At 33.5% G+C, this 11224-nt stretch overlaps 3 protein-coding genes across 5 annotated transcripts in view; 2 read left to right on the top strand and 1 right to left on the bottom strand.

The window, feature by feature from the left end:
* Nucleotides 1-5072, top strand: part of LOC105115037 (7-deoxyloganetin glucosyltransferase-like) — a 21535-nt gene extending 16463 nt beyond the window's left edge. Inside the window, exons 2-3 of one of the 3 annotated variants that reach the window (XM_011011804.1) lie at nt 3282-3807; nt 4079-5072. In XM_011011804.1, coding sequence (XP_011010106.1) covers nt 3306-3807; nt 4079-5016 — 1440 coding nt within the window. In that variant the 5' untranslated portion in view covers nt 3282-3305 and the 3' untranslated portion in view covers nt 5017-5072. Of the gene's footprint in view, nt 1-3220; nt 3808-4078 lie in introns of those variants that run through there. The other 2 variants (XM_011011805.1, XM_011011803.1) reach the window with 2 other exon arrangements.
* The window catches only part of LOC105115039 (membrane-associated progesterone-binding protein 4-like), a 14623-nt gene extending 6476 nt beyond the window's left edge, over nt 1-8147 (bottom strand). The window contains exons 1-6 of the mRNA XM_011011807.1: nt 7865-8147; nt 7469-7545; nt 7263-7334; nt 6527-6564; nt 6066-6109; nt 5514-5560 (exon numbers count right to left, since the gene is read on the bottom strand). Coding sequence (XP_011010109.1) covers nt 5514-5560; nt 6066-6109; nt 6527-6564; nt 7263-7334; nt 7469-7545; nt 7865-7996 — 410 coding nt within the window. The 5' untranslated portion in view covers nt 7997-8147. The remainder of the gene's footprint in view (nt 1-5513; nt 5561-6065; nt 6110-6526; nt 6565-7262; nt 7335-7468; nt 7546-7864) is intronic.
* A 1355-nt stretch (nt 8148-9502) lies between these two features.
* Nucleotides 9503-11224, top strand: part of LOC105115038 (endoplasmic reticulum-Golgi intermediate compartment protein 3-like) — a 5169-nt gene continuing 3447 nt past the window's right edge. The window contains exons 1-3 of the mRNA XM_011011806.1: nt 9503-9640; nt 9901-10021; nt 10479-10561. Of these exons, the coding sequence (XP_011010108.1) occupies nt 9934-10021; nt 10479-10561 (171 nt within the window). The 5' untranslated portion in view covers nt 9503-9640; nt 9901-9933. The remainder of the gene's footprint in view (nt 9641-9900; nt 10022-10478; nt 10562-11224) is intronic.

Here is an 11224-nt window from a genome sequence, read left to right as displayed (position 1 = left end):
TCTTTTTTTTTTTTTTTTGATTTTCATAGGTGTCCGGATCAGTTTGCGCGCACCTTCTTCTTTTTTGTTATATTTAAACTAGGCATCTGTTGGTTGTTCTGTTCCAAGCCTGTTTCTCCCTTTGCTCTGAGCATGCAGTTTTTGTGTGGACAAAATTTATATGCTCACCCACTAATTAATCTTTCATGGCTTTGAGTTTAGCTTATTGTTTATGTTGAAGGCGTGTTTTTTTTCCTTATTCCCCTACCGCGAGAAACCATGAGCTTCAAAGACCCTCACCATTTTTTTTTTCTCTGTTCGGGTACCTCCTTAGTTCTAAGTTTCTGTATAGAAGGAGCTGTGCTCCTAAATGTAGTCTGTCCAGAGGATAAAGAAAACACAAAGAAAGTTCCTTTTTAGTTCAAGTAACGTTGGCATGTTCTGAGGAAGGTTATATTTTTTCCATCCCTTTACTACTCGCTGGAGAAAGGATAGCCGACCATGATTTTTTTTTTTTTATGGTTTTTAGTCTGTGATATACATGATATAAAGGCGTCCTCCCCAGTGTTTTCTTTCTGATTTCATGAAACGAGTATGGCAGTGTCAGAAATTAGAAAAAGGACGGGCGGGAGCAACGTTTTCTGTTATAGTTTTGGTTTTCAAACGTTTAGCTTTCATATTTACATGACTTACTCCCTTCTGTTGAAAACGATGGTCATGCTATGTTTAGGCTTTGAGTTGAGAGACCGATTCTGTTTTGATGAGATTTGGCTTTAGATGACCTTCTTTCCGGGTTCCTCCTGCTTTGTTTTACATGCATTGTCTAAGTTTTACGAAATATATGTGATGGTTTGTCGTTTTAACTGTGGTTTACTGTGATTTGTTGTTTTAATTATAATAAAAATATTTTTTATATTGCTAATAAATTTTAAACATTTCTTTTTAAAAAAATTAAATATTCAAAGTTTAAAAGAAAATGTTGTTTTAGTATGGATTTCTTAAACACAAAAAAAAAATTATTTTCTTGTATTTTAGATTTTACAATATATTTGTAAATTTAAAAGGATGTTGACCAATATTCAAGAAATATAAAAATCTTATTTTTAGAGAATTCATCTTTATTTACTATTAATGTTTAGATAAAGAAATCTCAATTGGATAAATATTCAAAATATTATTAGGAATAATTTGTTATTATTAACTACTAATATTTGGATAAAGAAATCCCAAAGGGATTAATAACTAAAATATTATTAGAAATAATTTTTCATTATTTAATGTTAGTATTTGGATAAATAAACCTCAAATGGTTAATATCCAAAATATTTTTCTAAAAATAATAAGTCATTATCCTTTAATAATTTAAGGGCAAAGAAACCTATGAAAAGTAAATGTTCAAAATATTTTTAAGAATAATACAATTTGTTTATTTTTAACATAAGAGCAGATTTATGCCCAAAATATTATTTAGGACAATTTCATTATTTATCCTTGAAACAAACTTCAATTATAATTAAGAATATTTTAAATTTTGATTTCACGATTTATAAGTCATGAAAGTATGAAATATTAAGGCAAAAATGAGCTTTTAAAACACATTGAATTTCCTTAGATTTTTAACTTAGTTTTTTTGTTTTATATTCCTTGCTATTTACGAGTTATAAACACTTAAAATACTAAGAAAAAAATAAGTTTTTAGGCGTATTAAATCTCCTTAGATTTCTATCTTAATTGTTTCTTAAATCACATGCTAAATTTAATTCAAATCAAATATAGATTTCAAAAAATATGCATCAGTTTTTCTTACCTCTCTATAAATATATCTAAAGGTATTATCGATAGCAAACTCATCTTAGAAAAATTAAATAGAAAATACTAACACCATAATAATAATAAAGCAAATCAAACACTAATGTATCTTGATACCTATAAAAGATTCTATCTTTTAAATTTTAGAGACTTTCTAATAAGTAAATTAATATTATTTAATGAAAGACGTGAATGTTCACTCTAGAATTGAGATTCTTGATGTTTATAGCGACCCATCTCTCCCTTTCCCCATCACTAATAATGAGAGCAAGTTGTAGTTCAAATCTTTCAGCAATATATCCACACTTTTCTGTCCCTTGTTGTCTTAAGAGGCTGGAGAGATTATAACGAGAATCAACTGATGAAAGCTAGTGTGCAGGAGTTCCTATGATTTGTTGGCCCTTTTTTTTCTGATCAGGCAATAAACAGTAGCTATATATGCTGGCAGTGAGTGGGGAGTTGGTGTGGAGATTAAAAATGATTTCAATGTCAAAATGTTATTGGAAAGAGAAGAGGGAAAGAAAATGAGGGTAAAAGGCATGTAGTGGAAGACGTTGGCTGAACAGGCTACTGGCCCAAAAGGTTCATCCTCCACTAATGTAGACAAACTCATAAATGAAATATTCTAATTAATCATTGAGTTAATTTGTTACTTATTTTAATTTTAGAAAAAGAAAACAAGTTTCATGATTGGATTTTATTGATTATTTGTTGGAGAAACTATGTTTTATGTGAAAGTGATTGTGATCGCATCAATGGGACCCACAGAGAACGTCTTGAATCCAAGTAAGGTAATTATGAAAGGCTTGATTGTCTGTTGACAACTCGTGTCTAATTGTTAAATCTGACTTGGCGGACAAATTAATTCAAAAAACCAATAATGTAATTGGCGTTGAATTTGTAATCAAATCATATAAGCTCTTGATTTCTTTAAAACTTAATCACCACGAAAAATAAAATAATTGAACCTGTACAAGATCCGGTCACCCGTGACACAAGCACTTGACCACGTTTTCTCTACGATGGTGACATAGAGAACCAGACAAAACATATAACATCAAGTCATATATTTTTATTAAAAAACTATCTTATCTAAAAATTTAAATTATTAGATAAAATTATAGAATATAATTTATATTATTTTTTAATATACCTCCTCAAGTGAAACTTTTTTAAACTTGAAACTTGTATAGGATTATATTATCTTATACTTAATTTTTTTTTATCAAATAAATAGAAATGGTGAGATTTAAACTTGAGACTGTTTGATCATTAAAACTCTAATACCATATCAAAAAACTATCTTATCTAAAAACTTAAGCTATTAAATAAAATGATAGAATATAATTTATAGAATATGATTTATATTATTTCATAATAGTCTTGTAATTAAAAAGAGACAAACACCCTAAAAGATAATGATAATTGATGAGATACATCAGCAAAGATTTCACATTCTACTGCATGGTCTGCAGTCTTCCGAAGAAACGAAGCAAGCATAGAGAGAGTTGTGAGAGATGGGATCCAAACCAGAAGCTAATTACATGCCTCATATGGTTTTGATCCCGTATCCATTTCAAAGCCATATAAAAACCATGCTTAAATTGGCAAAACTCTTACACTCCAAAGGCTTTCACATAACATTTGTCAACACAGAATTCAATCACCAACGTTTCTTGAAATCAAGAGGCCCAGATGCCCTTGATGGCTTGCCCCACTTCCGGTTTGAAACCATCCCTGATGGCCTGCCCCCTTCACATATAGATTCTTCCCAGGAAACTATTCCTCTTGCCATGGCTGTTGAAAACAATATGTTAGCTCCCTTAAAGGTTCTTCTAGCCAAACTTGACAATCCTCCGATTACTTGCCTAGTTTCTGATGTTTTCTTGCGATTCACCATCACAGCTGCCGAAGAACTTGGACTCCCAGTTGTGATGCTTGTCACCATGTCTGCATGTGGATATATGGGATTCAAGCAGCTTCATGACCTCAAGGAGAAGGGCTTCCTTCCACTTAAAGGTACTGATCTTGTTGTAAAGGTCACAGGGCATGTGGTTGATCTGGTCTTGATTCTTGGATTTCGTAAATTAATTAAGATCAGGCCAATTGTGCGCTCAAAACTATTCAAGAAAGTTTTTGTAAGATCATGAGGCCTTTTCATTGATTTAGATTGCCTGGTTATTAGATTATAATCAAGAAAATTCTTGTTTGAACAGAACTGTGATTATCTGATGATTCTATCCAATGATTGTTCAGCATGATCTAACTTTAACGCCCTGCGTTCTTACAGATGAAAGTTATCTAACAAATGGTTATCTTGAAAGTACAATTATAGAAGGAATCCCTGGTATGAAACCGCTCCAACTTAAAGATTATCCGTATACTCGAAGAATAGATCCGGATGACTTTCCATTCAACTTTGTAATGCAAGCTGCTGAGACTTCTGTTAAGGCTCATGCAATTGCTATTCATACTTTTGATGCATTGGAGAAAGATGTTTTGGATGGCCTTTCCACTATATTTCCTCGCGTGTATTCCATCGGTCCCCTCCAGTTGCTTCTCAATCAAATTCAACAAGATGGGTTGAGCTCTATTGGATACAATCTATGGAAAGAAGATAGTGAATGCCTTCAGTGGCTAGATACCAAGGAGCCCAAGTCAGTTGTCTATGTGAACTTTGGAAGCATAGCAGTGATGACAGCAGAGCAGCTGGTTGAGTTTGCCATGGGACTAGCTAATAGCGAGATCTCGTTCTTGTGGATAATAAGGCCGGATTTGGTTACCGGTGAGTCGGCGATTTTGCCAGCTGAGTTTCAAGTGGAAACTCAGAATCGTTGTTTCGTGACTAGTTGGTGTCCACAAGAGGAAGTTCTGAACCACCCATCAGTTGGGGGATTTCTAACTCATACTGGTTGGAATTCGATTATTGAAAGCTTGTGTGCTGGAGTGCCAGTGATATGTTGGCCTTTATTCGCTGATCAACCAATAAATTGTAGCTATGCTTGCGTTGAATGGGGAGTAGGCATGGAGATTGACAACAATGTCAGGAGGGAAGACGTGGAGAAGCTTATCAGGAACTTGATGGGAGGAGAAGAGTGTAAGAAAATGAGGGAAAGGGCCGAACACTGGAAGCAGGAGGCGGAAGAGGCTACTGTCCCTAATGGTTCATCATCCATTAATTTAGACAGGTTCATCAATGAAATGTTACAATCAAACATCACTTTGTAACCCATGATCATTCAAAAGAGAAAATACTTCTGTGATGTGATTTTATTGCTTGCGAATTGAAGAAATGGTGTTTGACTCGATCGTCCATATGCAAGGTTGTCTGTAACGTCCCTAGAACCTAGCACGCAACTGAACAGCTTCTAGGTCTACAAACACATATCCAGTCCATTGAGCTCGGAATAGCGACCAACCAGTTTACCAACAAACCTGACATTCAGGATTTGTGATTGCGACCACCAAGTCAATATCAAGAGTTGTACTTGTTCAGTGAATATTTGATTTCTGTACCAATTTTATCTCTCTTGTTTTACTGATAACACCAATGTTCCGGACATAATCTTAGAGAATTTGGCAATTCAATATAGACTATTAGAATTTTTTAGAACTGAATGAACGGAAAAGATATTAAATTCATAAGAGCTCCATGGTATCGGATTTTTCTTTTTGCTCCTTCATACTAAGCTCAAAGGACATAATATGGACAATGTGCAACTCACGTGTAGCTTCTGAAGTAGAATTCTCGCCATTCAACAATACTCTTCACCTACAGATGCGGCAATAATTGAATCATACAGCACAGAACTTTTAGCATATACCAACATTAGCATGGAGCAGGTATGAAAAGTTTAACAAATTGATCCATAATACAGAAATGAAGTTGGATGTTTATGTTATTTTCTTTTTGACACTTTTTGACAAATAACCATTGTGTTAAGAGAGTTTAAAAAGAAAACAACTCTTAAAATGATATGGAAGCTTTAAACAGAAAATGAAGGATGATGCACAGGCATGGCATGGCATGGCATGGTAGTCATCCTTTAACTGTGCCCAAACCAATGACAATGTCCAATATGCTCATTAATAACTGAATTTTTCCAAGATGAACTGTATGCTTTGAACTACCTTTCTATATGCTATAAATAATGCAACAAGGTGGAGTTGTTCTTTGACATAGAAAATGGTCATAGTAGGGCTATGCCGCACAGACTTGCAGTGCATATACACAAACATTCCTCAGCCTGAAGGAAAGGGAACATGAGGGGGATTACCTCAGTACTCGACAAACCACGCAATGAGTCTGTGAGTCCATCTCCTGCATAAAATGGGAAGAGGAGATAAATATACTTGCAAAGGCAATTCATTTTCAGGGACAAAGGCAAATTAGTATGGAAGGGAAAAGTCAGCTGGACTTCTGATGGGATACGAGTGACAGACTTATGGAGTTGATGTTTAAAATATGATGGGAATCTAGATGAGTGCTTAGTTACTGAGACCTGAGAACCTATTCATAGGAATTGTTTCAACAACAACAAACTAATATCATTAGGAATGGTTGTGATTAGTTAGTTGGTAGGTGGAAAATGAGGAATCATGGGTTTTCAAGATGAAAGCATGAGAAGGGGGAGCCTGTTGAATTTAATCATCCATACAAACATCAAAAATCATATTGTTGAAGCCCAGATTAAATATATATATATATATATATATGATAATAGGAGACAGGTTTTACCTGTAAAGTTTCCTGAAACAAATGCACGAGAAGCATCTCTAAGTTCATCAAGAATAAGAAAGTAGTCAGCTGCAGTATTAAATTCATTTTTAACCAAACAGAGAACAGGAGAAAGAACAACTGATTGTTATTATATAGATCAATGGGCCAGCCACAGACCAAACAATCATTAGAATAATTTAAATTGGTAAGTTGAGAGCGGGGACTATGAAGTGTTTTAAGTATTTGCTGAGCTTGGGAATCAAAGAACACAAACAAGCTTAGGTTCACAAGAACGAAATACAATGCTCTTGATGTTGATGGAAGTTAAACTGCACGAGCAGAAGAATCAGTAGGCTGTAGGGGAAAAAAAATAGATATCCAGGTTTGACTCCATCAAAACTTGTGCAGCTTGCATGTACTCCATAAGTGAACATTACAAGAACCACGGCTATGCAAATCATAGGAACTACTACATTCATAGAACAATCAAAAGTAACTAAATGCAGATTCACTTAAGAGATTGCACAGAAATTTGCACCAGCCAATTAATTCCACAAAATCTTCTAATGTCTTCAAGCACGTGATAATGCGGAAGAATTTTCACACCATCAAACTAAAAGTGATACAGAAATGAGGTTATAGAGCATTTTTTGTTTCGAGCCAAACCGGCAGTTCGAAACAGCAAAAAGGAGCCACTTAATTGCAAAATAGAGCGACGAGATTAGAGTTAGTGAGAAGATCGGGGAGAACAAACCTTCCAGAAAAATGGTGGTAACCCCCTCCTACCCCATAATGAGATTTTCCTTTTGTTACATCAAACACAGATCTAATTTAAAAACAAGTAATCAAAATTAGCCACTATAATAAGCTCAATGATTCATATAAGCACAAATTTAGAACACACGAACAAGAAAACATATATATATATATAGAGAGAGAGAGAGAGAGAGACGAGTGTACCCAAGAATTCCTAAAAGGATGGGCAACGTATCATCAGTTCCATTGTACAAAGCAAGTTCTTCAGCAGTGAACAACCTCTAGAATTTCAAGATATACAGTCAATGTTGGGAATTTGATCATATCATTTACAGTCTCCACAAGCCAACCAAAGCATGTTCATGATTTGGGGTTTCAAATTCCAGAAAGAAAAAAAATCATTCAGGGTTGGACTTTTTAACCATTTGGGTCATGTAATAACAACGAAAGCCAAACACTTTGATGTTTTAAAGACCAAAAAGGTCATTTCATTGAGCTAAAACTCTTCAAATTCAATCAATTTGAGCCCAAAAAAATCCCATCAGAACAAAATTTAAACCAAAAAAAAAAAGGAGAGAGAGAAGAGGGGGGGAACTGGACCTGTTGTTGAAGAGAATTGCTAAAGGATTTGAAGGGAAATCTGGGGGTGAAGGAGAAAGCAGCAAGAGTGACTAAAACAGTAATCAAAACAAAAGGAGATTTTGCTAATCTCTTTATTATTACAGTTGCCATATCTGCCGCTGGTTAATAACAGACAACCTAGGCACGAGACTTCAACTACAGCAACCGCCTTAAGGAGGTTGAAGTGAAAACGGTCACTGTTTTGTCTTGGCTGGTAATTTACTTGTGGGTTTTGAGGCCCTTGTTATGAGACCTGGGCAGTATTCTGACCCGGTTTAAAACCTTGCCGGTTAGTCCGGTTAGATTAACGAGATAATTTTTTTATTAAAATAATGATATTTTTAAATTTTTTATTTATTTTAAAAGTACTGAAATGATGTGTATATGATAAAAAAATAATTTGATTTGAGATGAAATTCAGCAAGCTAAGCCAGTTTTTATAACTATTTTGAATAGAAAAAATAATATTTTTTAATGTATATCAAAGAATTGCATATTTAAGATTGAATTAAAAATAAATAATTGATTCTGATGCATAAAAGCTAATTCAAAAACCAATTTGAAATATGAATGTCTTTTTATTGTAAGTTTTGGGCAATTTGTTTTGTTAAAAAAAAAACCAGTAATACTTAAATAAATTATAAAACATTTCATATTATACAAATTGATTATTAAAGAAGAGATATGTACTAAAAAAAATTATTTTCAGTACCATAAACGTCCAAATTGAATTCTCTGAATTTAAATTTTCATAAAAAAGTTTATTGGGAAGGAACTAGAGTCTAAGAGGTTGGTTGGTTGGTTGGTTTAGAAAGCTATATATATATTAGTGAAAATAATTATAACTGCAAGTCTCTCTTGGCGTTTGTATTAGGTGTTTGAGCATTCTATATATTAATCTTATTAGCAAAATAATATTGATATAATAATAAAGTATTTTTTTTGGAGAACAAAAGTAGCGGGTTTGAAAAAAAATTATTTATAATTAATATTTGATGGTAATATATATATATATATATATATAGAATTTTACTATAATTCTCATGTGTGATTAGATATAAGAAATCCAAATATAAATTCAAATCAATTATTTTAAATATTTTAAGTTATATAATCGCAGTAATAAATCCAACTCAAGACAAAACTTAAGTTGTAAGTAAACACTTGAAAAAAAATATTATTATTTTAATAAAAAAATTAATAGATTAAAGATTAAACTTTGACTGGGTCGTCTAAATTTATTTATTTATTTATTTATTTATCATAGACCAATCCGTGCCTCGAATTAGCTTCTAGATCCTGGAATAACCCATGCTACTGTGCTAGTACATATTTTACAATTATATATGAGATACTATATATGTCTTATGCTTATTCTTATTTTTTATTTTTGCATTTCGAAAAGATAAATTAAAAAAATATTTTTATATATTTTTATATTAACCAAAAAACAATATACATAACTTTATCAATCACGTACAAATGTGAGAGTAAGATAAATTCTGTTTTTGAAAAATATGTTTTATTTTAAAAAATATCGAATTAATTTTTTAATTTTAATTTACAAATATTAAAAATAAAAAAATATTTTAACGCAACTCAGAAGCCCTGTTGGAACCTTTCTGCAATGCAAAAGTAAGGCCCATCCAATCAGAAAAACATCCATCTAAAACGACGTCAATTCGACTCCCTCGTAAAACCCGATTCTCTCTCTCTCTCTCTCTCCCCTCGAGTATCCCCTGAATCTCTCTTCATGTACGTTTCCTCACCATCTATCACCGACGCTCAATTCTATTTTATATTTCCAAAAACAAAAAAATCACCATTTATAGTCTGGACCCTTCCCTTTGGTGGATTTTTTTATTAATTTGTAATAAACTTGACTGGGGATCCTTAATTTGTCATAATTCACTAAATTCTATATTTTTTCGATGTTAAAAAAGTTGTTGCAAGAAAAGAAGCAAGCTTGGAAGGTTTTCTGATGTGGGTTTTTTGTGATCCATTAATTTATGCAGCTGACAGTTTGGTGTTGTAAAAGGGTAAAAAAGATGGGAGTGAAACAAGCTATAAAGAGACTGGATGCGTTTCCCCGTGCGGAAGAGCATTTGTTGCAAAAGACACAATCTGGGGCTCTTGGTAAATTAACGTTATTGAATTCTTTTTTTTTTTACATAATTTGAGATAGGAAGTTATCTTTTTTCGCGCAGTGGAGGTGGGTTTTAAGCTTGGAATGGTTGTATTGGCAGTATTTTACTCAATTAAGGTTCTAGTGGGGTGTGTAGATTGAGTGGTTGTGGCGTGGCGGGTGATTTATGATGGAAAAATGCAAAGATAACTAATTTTCATGAGAAGTTTGTAAATGGGTTTCGATAAAAGATGTGTTAAATCATATAAATGATCATTCTTAGCTTTGTTTGTGGTGGATCATAATGTAAGAGAAATTCTTGAACTGAAACCATTTATTGCAATCATGCATGCAATATTGTATCTAGGAAACGAAAAGGAGTGTTTATTGAATCTAGATTCAGTGTCTGTACTGTCTTTTGAATGTTAGTTTTACGATGTTGGTTTCGCTTCTTCTTGTTTCTTGTAGTTTCCGTCATTGGGCTAGTTATAATGGCCACGCTGTTCTACCATGAGTTGGCATATTTTCTTACTACATATACGGTCCATCAGGTCAGTGCTTAATCCTCATCTCCCTTCTGCATGTTTGGCTGTCTCTTAGATATGATGTGAGTCCACCAGGTGCTCCAATTCTAGACCTTCATCGATTTGTTTTCAAGTAGATAAATTCCTTTATGTAATACTTACAGCACTGAGACAGACCTTCAAAAAGCATGGATTATGATGCCATAATACCGCTTTCATCAACCCCGCCACCTTTCTGAGTAACCGGACAACTTGCATTCAGCACCAATTGGATTTAAAGCCTGTAATGATCGCAAGGAAACATTTGCATTAATTAATCTGGGACAGCTCAACTCTGAAAATGTGTGGCAAACCCTTGCCTGAACTCCACATATGGTGACCTCCGCTGTCATGGCCGAGGAAATACCCACACAACCACATATCATGAAAGAAACTTGCTTTGTGTAAATTGAGGAACATCTAATCTTTAACATGTACTCCAAAAGAGAATGATCATTATTAGCCTTTTTGAGCTAAGCTGCAGTGGTGATTCATAGGCATGGTTTTCCAAGCAGTAAGAGGTTTCTGTCAGTTGAACAAAAGAATGCAAGCAGAAAAGAGCTTGAATGTGTAGTTCTTGTCTTACCAAGACTATAATGTAATTCTAAAAGTTGGCTCATGGCATTCTCCCAATTGTATAGGTTCCTGCTG

Source organism: Populus euphratica, unplaced genomic scaffold (genome assembly GCF_000495115.2).
Source record: "Populus euphratica unplaced genomic scaffold, PopEup_1.0 scaffold633.1, whole genome shotgun sequence".
Lineage (NCBI taxonomy): Eukaryota > Viridiplantae > Streptophyta > Magnoliopsida > Malpighiales > Salicaceae > Populus > Populus euphratica.
Note: the sequence above shows the minus strand (reverse complement) of the source record. Positions and strands in the feature narration are given on the sequence as shown.